At 36.8% G+C, this 18044-nt stretch overlaps 1 protein-coding gene across 1 annotated transcript in view; it reads right to left on the bottom strand.

Annotated features, from left to right (window-relative positions):
- Nucleotides 1-354: 354 nt before the first annotated feature.
- LOC129245695 (potassium voltage-gated channel subfamily H member 8) overlaps nt 355-18044 on the bottom strand; it is a 216844-nt gene continuing 199154 nt past the window's right edge. The window contains exons 14-17 of the mRNA XM_054884034.1: nt 13174-13327; nt 12833-12957; nt 1813-2631; nt 355-1752 (exon numbers count right to left, since the gene is read on the bottom strand). Coding sequence (XP_054740009.1) covers nt 430-1752; nt 1813-2631; nt 12833-12957; nt 13174-13327 — 2421 coding nt within the window. The 3' untranslated portion in view covers nt 355-429. The remainder of the gene's footprint in view (nt 1753-1812; nt 2632-12832; nt 12958-13173; nt 13328-18044) is intronic.

The following is an 18044-nucleotide window of genomic DNA, read 5'->3' as shown; positions in this document are numbered from 1 at the left end:
GCGCGGGGCCATTTTGATTTGGGGCAAACATTGCTGATTAACTAAAAAGTGAAATTCTGAATTCTCAACCACGTGGGTTAGCAGACCCAAGTTTAATATTTTGGAAGTTAGAAGAGTGGAGAGTTTTCTTATTTTCATTAATTAATTCACTAAATTCATATTTCTGTATCACTTATTGAGTCTTTTCCATTTTTTGCGTAAACTACAATTTGGACTTTTATTTTCCCACATTTTTCATTTACATCTTAATCTTGCAATTTTTCTTTTGCCACACTTTTATCTTTACGTACACTTAACTACACTTTACTCGACATAGACTTTTAATATTTTCCCATCACTTTCTCACTCATTCAAAACGTCCCTTGTATTTTGAACGTGTCTATATGCCGCCTTATTCCAACCCACCCTAAATTGTTCTCTTTCTTTTTCTTAATTAACACTCGCATCCCTCAGAGATCGCGTCGAGGGCAATCCTTTCAAACCTTTCTCCAATTTATCAGCATCACCAGCGGAGAAGCGATAACTCGTATGATGGTGGCCACTATTTGCTCCGCCTATACTTGCATTTACACTCAGCAAGGAGCGATTCGCATTTAAACTATTCCGTTTATTTACCACTGACGCTTCCGTCGCCGCACCAAGTATCGATGCGCAGCTGGCACGTGACGAGCGCCTACTAGCTAAAAGTTCGAGATGTTCATCCGCAGCACCGCCGCCACTGTATGCGTAGTGCGTCACAGATGTGGTAGTGGTTGCTGTTGCAGCGGTAATAATTTTACCAGGTGGCGAATCTTCCAATGCCTCAGGAAGCCGTTTATAATCGCCGCTGTGCGAGCGGTGTAGTTTCCAAGAGGAGCGCCGACTGCTGTTGTTACTTGGCGCATTGCTATTACTACCACCACCGCTACCGCCTCCCCCTCCTCCTCCTGCCCCACTAACTGGGCCATTGTGTCCAATAATGTTAGCAGGCGCGACTGCCGGCGGGCTGTTGCTACTGTTCGAGTGTGTGGACGCATTGCTGGAGAGACTACTGTTGCTGTTGCTATGGTGCTGACTGCTGTAGTTGGAGTTGTTGTGATTGGAGTTTCGCCGCGCCGAACGATGCGATGACTGTTGCTGTTGTTGCTGCATTATTGCCGCAGCTGTTGGTCGTTCTGCCTCGCTAGCCAAATAAATATTTGTCATTTGCTCGTTGGTCGTCGCCGCTGCTGGTGCTGCTGCTGTAATGATTGTCGTCGCGGTTGTTGTTGCGGATGTATAATGCTCGTATCGAGATGGTGGCGACTGTGGACTGTGATGCATTGTTGTTTGCTGTGGCACTTCACGTTGCTCATCAATCGGTTGTAGCAATGCGTCGGTGGAGCGACAACAGCTGCTACTTTTACTCACGGAATGCTTCATGGTCCACCGGTAGTCATTGCAGTTCTCGTCATCCATTGACGCATACGATTTACCTTCACAGTTACCGGTGTCGTCCAACAAGTGTTCCTTGGAGCCAGTAATGGAGTTGGGGCCTTCGGCGGGCGATATCAACTCCTCGATGGTGTTCAGGGGCGATACCTTCAGCGTTTGCTGTTGTTGTAGCATCTCGATTTCAGTCTTTATTGCAGGATCAATACCCAACAAGCCGAGCACTAGTCGCGGATTGGCCAACACAAAGCGCTCGAATACGGGAAAATCTATTTTGTAAAAATCGGTTTGAGTAGCGCGCGAAGCTTTCGGTATCTCAGGTGCCGCTGCTGGAGAATTTGTCTTTGCACTGCCACTAGCACTTATTGCTCCTTCACCACTCGTCGCTACACCACTCGAAACACCCGCTGTGCCACCTAAAGTCAAGTGCATTTCACGTCCCCATATCTCAGGCGGATGCGATGAGCAACGTTGTAGTGAAATATCATCACTACTACTTGCCACAAAGTGCATTGTGCTGCCCACACCCACGGCAGCACCACCAGTGCCGCAGATATTGGGTATAGAACGCGCAGGTGGAAATTTCAGACTCGCCTGTGAGGCCATTGTCGAGAAGGTCATCTCCTGTAGCGCCTGTATGGCGTTGCGCACTTCCATACTCAACTGTGCCACATCGTTATGCAGCGTCGATACCTGTGAGTCTAGACGCTCCATCGAGGGTTTCTTTTTTATGCTACGCACATCTTCATCACCCTCCTCTGCATTCATATCTTCGTCTATCGACCCAGCATCCAAACTAGATGTTATATTTATTGAACGCTGTCGATCCACACGTTCACGCAGGGTGATCAATGAGCGACCGCGTGGATGTAGTTTCATCAGGCGTGGACTGTTCATGCCCAGTAATGGCGAGCGGCCATGCAATGGCGATGGTGTGGTAATGCTGTGATGCGGTGAGGCTGTTGCCGCTGAAGCGGCACCATTTTCATTATCTTCATCACCGCCGTCGCCATCCTGTTGATTCTCATCGTCCTCACTGATGCTTGGCAAGGGAAAGGATGGACCAATTTCGGAATCTTGACACTCGTAGCCTTCGCGCAAATTGAAGGTAAGATCATGTTGGATGTCATTGGCGAATTGCTGTTGATATTCAGGATAGAGGCGTAACACTTCGACCAGGCCCCCCATGTGGACGCATTTGAGATCACAATAGGTCAGTGCCTAGTTGGAAGAATAAAGAAGATAATTAGTTCTACAAATTTATAAATTTATTATTATTATTTATACAAGAAAAGCTCATTTTTAGTAATATTCTCATTATTTAGTAATTGATTGAAACATTATTAATATGCATTGTTTTTAAGTTATCAGGCCCAAGCTTTGAGTATAATTAGATATTGGAGGGACTGAATGAGCGAATACTCGAATGAATGCGATACAATCTCACTGCTGTTGTTATAAGAGCTTACCGAGCCCATCAAAGCGTGATGAAGTCATCGTCAATCTCGTCTAACGGTAGGTTCACGAAATATGCTGTTTCCATGGGCTGGATTCAGAGGGAAAGGGGAGTTATATAAGTAGTTTTAAAGGGGCACGTGAATAGTGGGTTCGTGTCATACCCTGTACATGTGCATGCCAAACATTTGTTCAGTATGTCAGGGCTGATTCTGGATAGGTAGGATGTTAACCTACTATAGTATTGGAACGTGATCTTGCCAAAATAACTGTAGTCTCACAAGCTTTTGCTGTGGTCTCTCGTATTAGATAAGCTCGCAATAAAATCACTTGAGCGTAGTGATGATGATATAAGTTAAGCTAATGTTTTGCCAATCAGAGCTCTGGGTAAATTCAGTAGCACTGCCTGTAACATCATGAGAGCGCCTGTTCTTGTCACTTACAAATAGGTTTGCAATGGTACTCTATTTAAGCCCTTACAAGGAAAATATTATCTGAACCTTTCTTTAATTACTCTTAATGTAACAGTTCTTTGAGACCCTGGCGAGGCCCGATGTCTAAGTATCAATAAGAAACTAAATCAACATTTTTTACTTTTCCAAAAAAAAAGTTCACGCAAAACGCGTTGTTGACGGTGAAACGAATGATATACCCATTTACAAAGTTATACTACAAGGCGGTATTCTTGCTGCACTTCCATTTAACATCTATTCAGAAGAAATTTCCAAAGATGCCTCAGAGCACACTGAGGATGGTATTAAAGTTAATGGCGTATGCAATTATTATAATATATATAAAAAAAACATAAGACACAACTTGAATATCGAACAGCATGGATGGACTCCAAAGATTGGTCGACGGCATAACAAGACAAAATCAAATATATAGTTTAAAAATCAGTGTAAAGAAGACAAAATTCATGCCAATCAGTCGTAGGAAAGTCTACAATAATCTCACGCTAACAAGTAACAACATGCTGATTGAACGGGTTAATAAATACCTTGGTCGCTTTATTAATGATAAATGCGATGATTCAATTGAATTTTTTTTTTTCATTAATACAGCAGTGTTCTAAGAAACCATGAATTGAATTTAAATCTAAAACTGTGCTTTGTGAGATATTAAGTTTTGCCAGTTTTGCTATATGGCATGGAAATTTCGACGATGAAAGTTTTCGATATGAATCTCATAAACATTCGAAATGTGGATACTAAGAAGACTACTGAAAATTCGATGGACCGACCGTATCTCTGAAGTAATTTCAAAAATTTACAGCGAAGGATCATTCAACGTAGAAAAACAGCCTACCTGGGCCATATAGGAAGAAATCATAAGTATAATCTCCTTCAACTTATATTTAGTATAAGGAAATATTGAAGAAAGACGAGGCATGGGAAAAAAAGAACTGATTATAGCTGCGGACTATATTTACGTCAATGGATTGGAGTTCTAAATATTGGTCATATTTTGGAGTTAGCCAGAAACAGAAACACTTTTTCAAAAATTGTAAAAAATTTAATGATTTGTATTTACACGTTTTATTATAAGCAATATTTTTTAACCAATTTGTTTTATATATTTTATATTTATCTATAATATTTTATACATTTAATTTTATACATGATCACTTAAATTCGGTAACGTATTACTAAAAAAAAATTAATCAGCGTATGAACGAAACTCCTTCAGATAAGTGTGAAATTATATGCGAACATTTCATGAAATCAACGCTAACTTCACAGCGAAGGAAGAAATAAACCAAAAATTTTTGAATGACAGAAAAAATTTTTAAATTGATAAATTTGCGTCATGAATATAAAAATAAAAATTATGGCCTGCACTGGCAAATAAATAGAAGTATAAGACGGAAAATCCGTGTTGCTAAATCAGACTGGTTAAACGATGAAATAGAAGAGCTGCAAATATTACAAGTAAAATTCCTAGCATTAAATAAATCTAGTTTTAAATTCTTTATTGAGTCCCTATGTTCCGTCTAGGAAATACGGAAATATATATATGTATATATTAGAGCGGGTCGACTTAAAAATCGCTCATTGTTCTGTGAAAATCGTATTCTAGGGATCAAAATAAGAAACTTTGCCGAAGGAACCATACCTCTAAAACGAATTCTGATGTCCCCAATTTGGGTCGAACGAAAAATCCCACTTTGACCCATTTAGAGTGCTCCAATCGAGTCCAAATGTATGACCGACCCCCACTTTCTTTGGACGGCCGATCCACCCATGCCAGTGGCACACCCCCTGGAACTCCCCTGGGGGGTTCCCCATACAATCATTTCAAAATATCACCATTTTTGGCCGTTACATGAGAAAAGAAACTAAAAAGTTCGACCCAAATTGGGGGACATCAGAATTGGTTTTAGAGGTATGGTTCCTTCGGCAAAGTTTCTTATTTTGATCCCTAGAATACGATTTTCACAGAGCAATGGGGAACAATTAGATAGTGAAGTTCAAAATTTTACGTCCAACGTGCAACTTGCCTCATGGAAAAGTACTCCAGCTATTAAAAAAACCGCAGTCATTACTCAATACCCAAAGGACATCAGAGATCTTATTTCACTAAAGAGAAAACTTCGCAGTAAGTGGCATCAAACACGAGCACCAATAGATAAAACTAGGCTAAACAAAATGACCAAAGACCTCAGTCGGAAAATAAAGAAGTTTAAAAATGATGGGTTTTCTCGTTACTTGCATTCATTGTCCAACGATCGTCGTGTGGATTACTCTTTATGGAAATGCACAAAGTACTTAAAAAGGCCACAAATGCACTGTCCTCCACTCAAGATAAAAGAAGGAAAATGGGCTAATAACAATTCCCAGAAAGCAGAACTATATGCAGATTATCTAGCTGATATTTTTACACCTCATGAGGCAACATCCGAAAGCCTGTCTACATCCGTGCTCCAAGAGTTTGAAGAAATTCCACGAGTCACGAGCGCCGAACTAAAAAGAGAAATTAAAATGCTAAAAAATCTCCTGGTTTCGATATAATCACTGCAGAAATACTCAAGCAGCTTCCCCCTAAAAGCATCCAAATTCTCACTAGCATAATGAATGCATCTTTTAAGCTTCATTACGTTCCTATTCTCTGGAAAACTGCGGAGGTTATTATGCTCCAAAAACCAGGCAAACCTGGACACGAAGTTTCATCGTATAGACCTATATCACTCCTACCAGTGATCTCAAAGCTGTTTGAAAAGCTGTATTAAAAGACTCAATAAAATAATAGAACGAAAAAAAATAATTCCAACACATCAGTTTGGTTTTCGAAGTAAACATTCTACAATCGACCAGGTACACAGGATCACGCACGAAATAGAAAAAGCACTCGAAAATAAAAAAGTATGTTCTGGCGTATTCCTCGATGTGGCAAAGGCATTCGATAAAGTTTGTCACACAGGTTATCTTTTTAAACTAAAATTAATACTTCCTAAGCAATATTACGAAATCTTGGAGTCGTACTTATCAGATCGCTATTTTCGAGTCAAGCAAACTGATGCTTATTCAAGTCTTCGACAAATAAATGCAGGTGTACCTCAAGGCAGCGTTCTTGGGCCTCTGCTGTACCTTATCTTTACACATGACCTACCGTCTGATCCTAATTACGTCACAGCAACGTTTGCAGATGACACCGCCTTGATTGCAGTTGGAAAAACTGAAAACGAATCGACAGCCACATTACAAACCGCGTTAAATAAGATCTGCCAGTGGACTAATACATGGAAAATTAAACTTAACAAAACAAAATCTGTACACGTAGTTTTCACAAACACTAAAATACAACATATACCACTATACATAGATGATCAACAAGTCCCATACTCAAACTATGCGAAGTACCTAGGTATGACACTTGACTGCAAACTTCGATGGAAAGAGCATGTCAAGAAAAAGAGGCAAGAATTAGACATCAAACTCAAAAACATGCAATGGCTCATGGGTAGCAGATCAGCTCTCACGATAGAAAACAAGCTGTTAATTTACAAGCAGATACTAAGGCCAGTATGGAGTTATGGGGCGCAGCTATGGGGGTGCGCCAGTCAAAGTACGAAAAACGAAATCCAACACTTCCAAAATAAGGTCCTTAGGTGCATTGTCAAAGCACCATGGTACTGCAGAAGTTCCGACATTGAGCGCGACCTTAAAATAAACTCCGTTAACACTGAAATCGCAAAGATTGCAGTTGCCCACAAAGAAAGACTATTAAACCACATCAATGAAGAAGCACTTAATTTAATTGAAACCAACGGATTAATACGAAGGCTCAGACGCACTAAACCTAGCGATCTCATACCACCATAGAATTGCTTTATGTCATGTAGAGTGTAAATTGTGTAATGTTATCATAATTAAGTTGCTTGTTAGTCATTTGTAAATTGCCATTATTAATTAACTATTAATTAAGCATTTTAATTACTCATATAAGAAAATATCTGGCAAATATCCACAAAATAAGATATGAAGTCCACTTTTATAACACTGTCCAACAAAAAAATACTAAAAAGTGCAGTGAATATCACCTTGATCAAAAAGTTGCGGAATAACCGCTAGGTGACACTCTAAGTCGACTGATTTGAGTTCTGTTTTTTTTTTTATTAGCTTGCCACAGCTGTGACTTACATTGCTACCATAATTTTATCGCCATTGCTTGGCATTTGTAAAAGTCTTAAGCAAATATAACTCTGCAGGTGTTTCGATTTTTTACAGTTTTATATTAAACTTTGCGTTAAAAATGGATTCAATGGTGCCAAAACCATAGAAATGTTAGGTCACTTTTTAGGTAATGATACGTTTAAGAGTGGCACCAGCGCTTCAGAATAGATCAGAAGTCCATCTAGAACCACGAAACATAAGTAGAGTGAAAGGAAAGTTGGTTGGTAGTCCTTTTCCGTCCTATAGTGCTTGGTGCCTGCTTATAGATGTTTTATCACTTGAGATCCGGCGACTTGTTCAAAGCTTAATGTTTATATATTAATTAAGTTGCAATGTTGCTAATAGAGTATTCCGCTCTTATAATCCATTTGGTGTTGAAGTGCTCAGAAGTAAATAACTTAATTTCGCCCCTATTACAAGAGAGCTTGAAGAGTTTAAGTAGTTTTCTAGAAGTCTTAATTTTGATTTTGAAATGCTAAATTCTCTGTTTGAGTCATTTATTGAGTCTTATTATTTTTTAAAATTTGTTAAATATGTACGTATTATATTAAATTTTAGTTCTTAAGTTTTTGTTACCTAAACCATTTGTTACCTTGCCCGTTATGTAACTGTTCAGATTCGGTAAGGTTGGTACCATTGACTTATATAAAGAAATAAAGAAATACAAGAATTTTATTCGAGAGTGGTCTTTAATCTCTATGCGAGGGTATGCAGAAGGGGTGAACAAATTTACTAGGCATATCATACACAATTTAGCCTATCACACCGGGTTCAGACAGTCATTTACAGAAATTAAATTGTTTCATACAAAAAAATATGAATAAAAAATATGAAGAAAAACCTAACCGCTGCGAGGACTTTTTAAATCTAAATAAAATGTTTGCATTTTCTTTGAGTTTTACTTTTCACTATTTAAAAGGCTTTAAGCTTTCTTATTTTTATGTAGGGCTTAAAAGTCTTCCCTTGCATAAAGATTAAAAAATCGTATTCCTGTATATTACTTATAATTAAATGAATTATAGGTAAATACTAAAAAGGACTTATAATTTTTGCACGTCAGTCATATTATATTAGCCACTTGTGAACTAGACAGCTGTCACATAAAAGCAGACAAACGGGGCGCGTCAAAATCAAAATAATATTATTTTTGTTATTCAAATGGAAAATTCCTTTCTGTTTTTATTAGAGTAAATAGGCATTGCTTTTTATATTCGCCAGCGTACAACATTTCTTATTATACTTATAACTTTATCTCATCCAACAGTGTACGTTCAATACATACGTATATACATATTCACTTAAAACAATGTTTGCCGTTATTCGCCTAATTTAATATAATAGGACTTGTGGTTTACCGACCAGCATTTGTGTTCATTATACGCCGCGACGCGAGGAAATTAATGTTGATTAAACGACAGCGCAACTTCCTAAAAACATCCTGCGTTTCAAGGTAATAATAACCGCACTTAACAAATTGTTGCGAGTTGTGATAAAAACAATTGGTGTTTTAAAGATGACAAATTCCAAAGTTTATATTTTGTACCTATTAAATTGTTCAAGAAAATCTGGTTTATTAATGCAAATGAAATTTTATTTCACATTTCTTTTCACAGGCTTCTATTTTTATATATCCAAATATACCCACACTGTTTTGCTTTCAGAGAAAACATTATTCTTTGCCTTTTAACCAAATAAGGAAATCAGTTAAGGCTACTATTGCCTTAATTACTAAGAAAAATCCGAATATTTTGGAATGCACAATTTTTGAGGTTCACTTGAACTCTCTAGTTTTTAAACTTAAGGGGTAACACCACTGTACACGCGTAAAATAAACACGATTTTTAAAGAATTTTTTTGTATAGAAGGAAAGGGGAAACAATCACTCTAATTTGGGAAGTTATTACTTATATACTAAAATACAAAACTACAAAGTTTGATCGAAAAATTTTACAAAATGGCGACATTGGAGACATTTTTGTAATGTGGTTTCTCTTGAAGGAGCTCCGCGACACGCAGCACAGAGGGTGCAAATTTTAATCTGGAACAAAGAAACATTTTTTTTTCTTAATCTAGATAAGAATAGCTAGAGAAACACGTAGGGGATTTAAAAAATATTTATTTTTGTGGAATTAGCAAGCATTTGAAGGAAAGGAAGCATTTTGGACTAAAAAAACGGCACTTAAATAATTATAACAATCGTTTAAATTAATCTATCGAAAATCCCCTACGCTCTTCTCTTAAGAAGGTTATTATACAGACGTAGTGAAAAACCTGATTAAAATTATTTAAAATTGTTTGAGTTATGCTGCGTGCCAATTTCAGAAAACGTGTTTTGAGAAAAACGCGTTTAAAGTTTGGAAATTTGGAGAAGTCGTTAGATAGCAGTCACTAACGCTTGGTTAAAAGCTTAAAATATTTATGAAATAGACTTCGGTAACGTATAAAACTTTTTATTCTGTATTTTAAAAGGTTCAAAGAATTTTTTAAGCTTATAAAAAAAAATCAATTTTTTGAAATTTCTACAGTGGTGTTACCCCTTAAGTTGCTGTGATATGAGAGTTCATTATTTATTTTCCGAAAAATACGAAATTAGCATTGCATCTATACAGCCTGATGACTTAGGTAGCCCACGGAATTTATTTTGAATTCTGTAAACTTTTATTAGGCTATCAAAATATATGCTTTTAATGAAGCTATAAATGAATTATAGAGACCAAATGACTACTGCAAATATTGATATTGATTTCCGCAAAAAAATATTAATAGCTCCCAGAAGTTTTTATTCGATGACTTTGAACACTTTAGGGACAGAGTTTCACAATTTCGATCGATATGTGTTGTTTGTTGTTAGTGGCGTCATTTTTGTCATGCCTCAATCCGTCAGTTGTCCTATAATATTTTCTGTAAAATATGAACTGATCTCTTAAAGGTCGCAGCGGTATGTTTAAATACAAAAGAGATTATAGTTCAAGTAAATTCACTCCGATATATAGAATACAGAAGGTGTGGCCAACATTAGAGCGTTAAAAGGATCTCCGGGATTTTGAAGGAATCAGCTGATTTGCTGATAAGTGAGATGATTGAGATTGTATTGGTGATATACGAAAAAATCAATACAGCCAGTGACGTCTTTGCCACCTGAAGAGTGGCTAATTAGACGAGCGTCAAAATACTTGTAAAATGATCAAGCAGAGTTCTATTGCCGAATCTTCGATTACGTGGCAGTCGAATGGCTAAAACTTCTAATCAATCTTCCTTGATACCATGCATTTTTATTATGTTTGAAAGGCTTACTAAGTTCAAAATTTAATAGCGTAGACTCTGGTCGGCTTCGATTCATCATTTCTCTACTCGCCATTTCTCTTCGCTTATCGAAAAGTTTCCATGTCCATTAGCCGCCAGCGAACCAAAGTTACACTCGAACTTTTGGCTACCGTTTTTGAATTTCGATATCAATTGGCCGTCTCGGAGCTGTGATTTAAGCACGTTGGACTATTTTTCGTGGGGAGCCGTTAAGGACAAATGCTATGCAAACCATCCAGAGACGATTGATGCTTTAAAACACGAAATCGAAGTTGCCATTCATAAAATTGGAGCCCAAACAATCGAAAATGTGCTTAAAAATTGGGTTGATCGAATGGCCTACTGTAAAGCTATATATGAAGGTGGTCTTACTAGGACAAAGTAATGCAGGATTAATCGATCTAATGGAAGATTGATAATTTTTGTGAATGGTCGCACGTCACTCATATTATAGTTGGCGCTTGTGAACTATTGGGTTGGCAACTAAGTAACTGCGGATTTTTTTTAGAAAATCAAAGACAATTTTTTAATGCAACTCAATAACTTTATTCTGTAATGTATTGCCCATTTTGTTCAATGACCTTTGCCATCTTTCAGGCAGCATCATAATCACACGTAAAACTTCTGGTTTTTGTTAGCAAAAAACTGAATCAGATACGATTTGACATCATCATCATTATCGAAATGCTTACCATTCAAGAAGTTTTGTGAAGATCGAAATAAAAAGTAATCAAATTGCGGCAGGTCAGGACTATATGGTGCATGTGGCAAAACATCCCAACCAAGCTCCAATAGTTTTTGCCGAGTGGCCAAAGATGTGTGTGGCCTTGCATTGTCATGATGGAATACAATACTTTTTCGATTTGTCAATTCGGGCCACTTTTCTTCAATCGCATTATTTCATTTCGTTAGTTGTTCATGATGATATTCTTTTGATGAATATCAGCTTTCGATGTTGTTTGAGTTTTTTCACCTGGCCTGCTCAACGATCTTTTCCGCTTGATATTGTTGTAAACAGCCCATTTTTCATCGTCAGTTATCATTCGTTTTAAAAATGGCTCATTTTCATTACGTTTCTTTAGCAAATCGGAGCAGGTAATGCGTTGCGTTACCATAAATACATTACTTTCAGTCGAGCTTTTGAACATAGCCAAGTTGTTTTAAGTGATTTTCAATGCATATACGTGATACATGAAGCTTCTCTGCAATCTCACGTGTTGTACTGTGACGATCCAAATCGATTATTGCTTTGATTAGGGCGTTATCAACTTCAATCACCAGAACGAAATTTGGCAAACCGATTTTGACATCGCCGTTCTTTTAAGGCTTCGTCACCATAAACAGCACTTTTTATGAGCTTGCGATGCGGTTTTCCCTTTGCGGAAATAAAAAGCAAAATATGACGAATCTGTTCTTTTTGATTTTCCCGTTTTCAACGAACGCCAAACGAAAACTACGCAACCGATAAAAAAAATTTTCCTCACTGATTGACAGCTGAATTGAAAACTATCAAATAACAAAATGTGCTTTACAACGTCTGCAAACCTAAAACTTCAACTGAAGCCATCTATGAGTAAAAACCGCAACTACTTAGTTTCCAACCCAATAGATAACTGCAGACAAGCAATAGAGCGCGTAAAGGTCAAACTAAAGATTTCCAACACTCAAAATCGTTTTTTTTATTTACATAGTAAAAACGTTGTTCAAAAACAAAGTTGATGCTTAATTTTGCGCCACTTTTTACTTATTAAGTGCTTTCATATGAATTAAGTTTTTGACAGCTCTTTTTATGTTCATTTATGCCAGTTGCTTCACCTATTTGCCACTCGCTAACCCATGGCGAATCGAATACACCTTATAATTTGTATTTATCTGTTTATTTAAATGCCTCAGAATGATTATTATAAAAAAAAAAATTCATTTAAAAAATGTGTGCCTATAAATATATGAGTTTGTATGTTTTTTATTAATTAATTATTAATTCCACTCACCTTCACATCGCTGCTACTCCGCACCACCACATCCTGACCAGCACTGTTGGTGGTCGCCGTCATTTGGCCATTGGATGTGGCAACTAAATGAACATTAATGTCAGATCCAACTAAATCGCCTTTGCCTGTGTGGGAAGCAAAGCAAAAGTTTGTTTTTCAGACCCAAATAAGTATTCTAGTATGGCACATAAACTGTGAGAAACGAACGAATGGAATGAATTAACGGAAATGGAAATTCGAGTTATTTTATGTTTACTGCTGCTCACTTTTGCTATTAGCTTCTTTGTCTTTTATTTACTCATTCAATACCGTACTCGCAATTTTTATCTGTTAACACTCACCCAAAATGGCCACAACCATATCATCCTTAATGACCTCCATCGAACCATTACAAAGATAGTAAATGTAATTCAGAGCATCACCTTTATGGATTAAAAATTCGCCAGGTGCACAGAAATTGGTTTTTATGTGTAATGAAAGTAGCTTCAAGCAGCCCTGTAAAGATGTCAAATAAAAAAGGTATCAACGCAATATATTGTGGGTATTAAAAACTAACGAAATTAAACCTAAAAGAAAATGGCGTTGAAGGAGGATAAGTGCACGCCAGCAGCAAACTATGTACATATTTCTAATACATATGAAGATTTTGTACACACAGACATTATTGCGTATATATTCTCGCTCTAGCTTACTACGTACTATTTTGTAATTGAGAAAATATAACTAACATAAGGCGTAAGTATAGTTTGGCCTATCAAATTATGTGACAACCCAAATCACACATGAGGGAATCGATATACGCATGAAAACAGTGCTCAAGTACAATATCATAAATCCTTAATTTTTTCAAAGAACGTGTGAATTTTTCTTGAAGCACCTGGTTTAAGAAAACTCGCATAAATCAAAAATTTTACAAGATATGCAAGATATACAAGATGCAAATAAGGTTATCAAATGAATGCGGACAGCACAAAATCGAAGAATTTTTGACGTCTTATAATTTGATTTAGCCGGCTGCACGCACGAAAAAATGTGTCGTTACCTTGCTCATGGTCGTTACCTTGCTTGAACTGCAAGCGAGAACGCGGAATGAACGACAAAGAGCACAATCGGCCCCCGCGTTCGGCAACGTTCGACATATGGCGCTCTCCTACTTGAGTGAGCATACATAAATATGTATGTATATGCGCATATGTATATAAATTCACATATTTGTATTTCCATATGCCTTCTTCCTGTGTGCATGGTAAGGAACCATTTCTCTGTTGAGAATAGGACGATGAGAGGAAAAGTAGGAAATATGAAAGGGAGTGTTTCGAGTGAAATGTTTCTTGAAAAAGTCAAATCGGTGATGGTGCCTCTTCGTGTTGTTGACTTATTAACGTCTGATGCACAATCAAAATTGAACATATCTTTCATGAATTTGATAAATATTTCGTCATTTTTCACGTTTGTGTAAATGTAACTTGACCTATTCCATTGCAATTCCATTTACCTCCTTCTCTATATCCATACAAAATATCTATCAAACAAATAAAATTAAAACTTTGTTTTAAAAATTGCAACCATTACATCAGTATTTTCTTATGACGTTGTCACGTTAAACTATCGTCTGTAAACCGACTTTATAGACAACCTCTTTTTTTTCAAAGTTATCAAAAATGCCTTTTAATTTCTTATCCTTGAATATTCTTCACGACTTTCATTCAATTCCTTTAACAAAATTATATTTTGTGCACTATCAATAACCCAAATTTTACTCTAGAATATATAGGGATAAAATACCTTCTCTACAAGTGTCATTTTGATGTAATTTGATTTTTTTTTGTCACACATGAAAAAATGGTTATATGGGCAAACTGGAGGATAAATTTAGTAAAACTATATTTCAAGTTAGGCGGCCGCCGTAGTCGAATGGGTTGTTGCGTGACTACAATTCGTAATTCGAAAAACGTAGGTTCAATAAATTCTGAAATTGGGGAATCTCCTAATTATAAAATAGGCATTTTATCCGTAATTGCATGTAAGGAGTAAAATATTTCAGTCGCGGTTTTGGTTTTGCGAAGAATGTTTCGTCCTATGTTTTCTGGTGTAAATGAGTTCTAAAAAACCCGTGTCCTTGACATTTAAACAAAAGCGGTTTTTTAAAAAAAGGCTCATGTGTGACGATTTTAGGAAAGAAATATAATGTTGCTAAATCAACCATTTGTTAATAACATTAAAGCGAAAAAGTAGGTGATTTTAAAATGCGTAAACAACACGTATTGTGGACCTGGAAGTAGAAAAACACTGCGTTCTTCAGAGTTGCCCAAAATGGAGAGCTCTTCATCGTTGGTTTATCCGAATGCGAGATAAAAACTGGCCAGAAAATGATCTGAAAAGGCAAAAACACTGCATGCAAAATTTAAAGAAAATGAAGCAAACTTCTTCGCTAGTAATGGATAGCTCCAAAGATTCAAGAAGAGGTGCGGTATTCGTCTTCTTAAAATATCAGGCGAAAAACTGTCTTCGCAACCTCAGCTAGTGGATCCGTTTAAAGAAAAACTTAAAGCTAAAATGGCCGAATTGGAGTTGTGCAACGATCAGTTATATAATGCTGATGAGTCGGGGTTATTCTGAAGACTTTTGCCAGAGAAAACGTACGCGTCAAGTTTGGAGAAGAGAGCCCTAGGAGTTAAGTCCGAGAAGCAGTGAATAACGTTTTTATGCTGGTCAAATGCCACTGGATCCCACAAGCTTAAGCTGCTGGTAATTGGAAAGGCGAAGAATCCACGCTGCTTTACAAACTTTCAGTGTCACACCGACTATAAGAGCTCGAAACCCGCCTGGATGACGTCGGCTATTTTCAAACAATGGTTTCATGAGTCATTTATTCCACAGGTGAATATTCCTTTTACGTTTCGTACGATTTTCAAGGTTAACTGGTTGTTTTTTAAGGTTACATCTTTTTTAAAGGAGAAAGCCTTACCAATTAAAGCTCTCCTCTTAATCGACAACGCTCCTTCTCGCCCAAATGAAGCTGAACTGACAACGGAGAATGGGCAAATTTCGGCAATATTTATGCCACCAAATCTTACTCCCCTCATTCAACCGATGGATCAGAATGCAATAAAAATCACTAAGTTGCATTACAGAGACAGCCTTCAATAGCAGCGACAAAGTCTGATTTGCTCGAGTCGTTGAAAAAGATTAACTTAAAAACAGCTATAAATCTTTTGGATGCGGCTTGGTTTCGTGTTGGTGAAGCAACATTAGCTAAGTGCTGAAACAGTATTTTAAATTTTGCGGTAAACAATGATGATCCCGAAAATAATGTTCCGTTGGCGGTTTTAAAAGAAAAATGGGAAGCTGAACTTCGCACATTGATGAGCAACACCGTCGATCTCTTTAGTAGTTTAAATCCTGAGGTTCGTTCGTGTTAAGGTATATTCAATTAATATGTAACGAAAACAAGAATAAAATGAGAACTTAAATGAAAAAAAAAAAAATTTACTTAGTCTTTTTGGACATTCCAAAACGTGAACACTTTTGTTAATGTGAACTGCCTTGGTTTGAATTAGTTCACGTTATCGAGCGTGCGCTGTATATATAAGCAGAATGTATGATATGGCTTTCCACAGTGGTCGCAACATTGCAAAATAATGTATCAATTTTTCGCCTATTTTGTACGATTGTAGCATAAAACCGATGTCGCCAAATGAAAACATTAATACATAAATCGTGCTGAGGAAGCTTAGTAAATATTAGTGTGGGGAAGATGAAATCCATTACTTTCTCGGTAGATGATGTATGTAGTAAACTGTATCTCATAAAGTATCGATCAAACATTTTAAAACTTATGCTCGTTGTCAAGGTGACATTTCATACTAAAAAACTGTATTACCTGCTTTTTTGTTTATTTCATTCAGTTGTGAGTTACAGGGTGTGAAAAATGGAGTTCAGCAAATAGGAAATTCGGTACATTTTACAGTTTTTCTTTGATAAAAGGGAAAATGCAATCCAAGCCGCTGAAATTGTGGATGATGTTGCCGATGGTGCCGATACTGTAACAACCAATTACGTGCGCAGTTTTGATTTCGTCGATTGCGTTGAGGCATTTTGATCGTTAAAGAAAATGTTGATAAAATCACAGAAATAATCGAAGTTGACCGATGTGTTAGTAGTCGTAGGACCGACCAGAAGCTAAAGACCGAAAACAGAACAGTTTTAAAACATTGCCCGAAGCAAAAAATAGAAACAATTGATTTCTGTTTCCTCAAAATATAACATGCATCAGGAAAAGGTCAGAACTTTTCACTTCACAATATAAAGGGTATTTTAAATGACGCCCCTAGATGGTGTTTTAAAATAAGACCTGCAAAAATTTTAATTCTTTCAGGTTTCACAATTCTTGTGGAAAATGCGGCTCTTAACAATTATATGTGAAAAAATGACATCATTTAAATTTTCATCATAAGCACGTCTACAGGTAATATCCGCCAAACAGACCATTTATGAATGCCTAATTATTGAGAGCGCCGAGTTGTCGATGTTGGAGGTTGTTCAGCAACACTTAGCCCTACAGCAGGAATATTCTCAACAGAATGTGCCAGTCCTTTTTCTATACTAGACAGCACAAGGTTTTGAAATTTGAAATTCGAAATTTTTCACAATCCTTTTAATTGTCGACTCCATCAGGAAACAAGAATTTTTCAATATTTTTTTCTTAAAGATCGACCATTTTCAGAATAAGTACAATAATTTTATGGCGTTGCGCTATCGTGCAAAGTTATATGATACATATGTCTACTTGACAAGTGTCGAATATGACATGAAAAGGGTCTAGGATTTATTCGCTACTGGCATCTAGTCGTCACTTTGGAAAGAGCCTTTATGGTAATTATATATAATTCGTAAGATATGGCTTAGTAAATGATATCTGGTATAGAACTTCTCGCTACTTCTTATATTTGATTTTATTATACAGGGTCCAGCACTCGAAGTGTAACCAATTAATAAATTTAGTTTGAAAAACTACTTTTATTCAATTCAAAAGAAATACTGTGTAAAAATAATACGAAACTAAGAACGAATTTACTTTGAGGTGGGTGCTGTTGCGGCTGCTGCCTCATGGTGGCCAATCGATGACTCAAATTCTCGTATGAACGGTCGATAAAACAAACCCTATCGTTTTAAGAATTTACCAACTGCTCGATTCCAAAAATGTTCTTGT

This window comes from Anastrepha obliqua, chromosome 4 (genome assembly GCF_027943255.1).
Source record: "Anastrepha obliqua isolate idAnaObli1 chromosome 4, idAnaObli1_1.0, whole genome shotgun sequence".
NCBI lineage: Eukaryota > Metazoa > Arthropoda > Insecta > Diptera > Tephritidae > Anastrepha > Anastrepha obliqua.
This window is presented reverse-complemented; position numbering and strand designations above follow the sequence as displayed.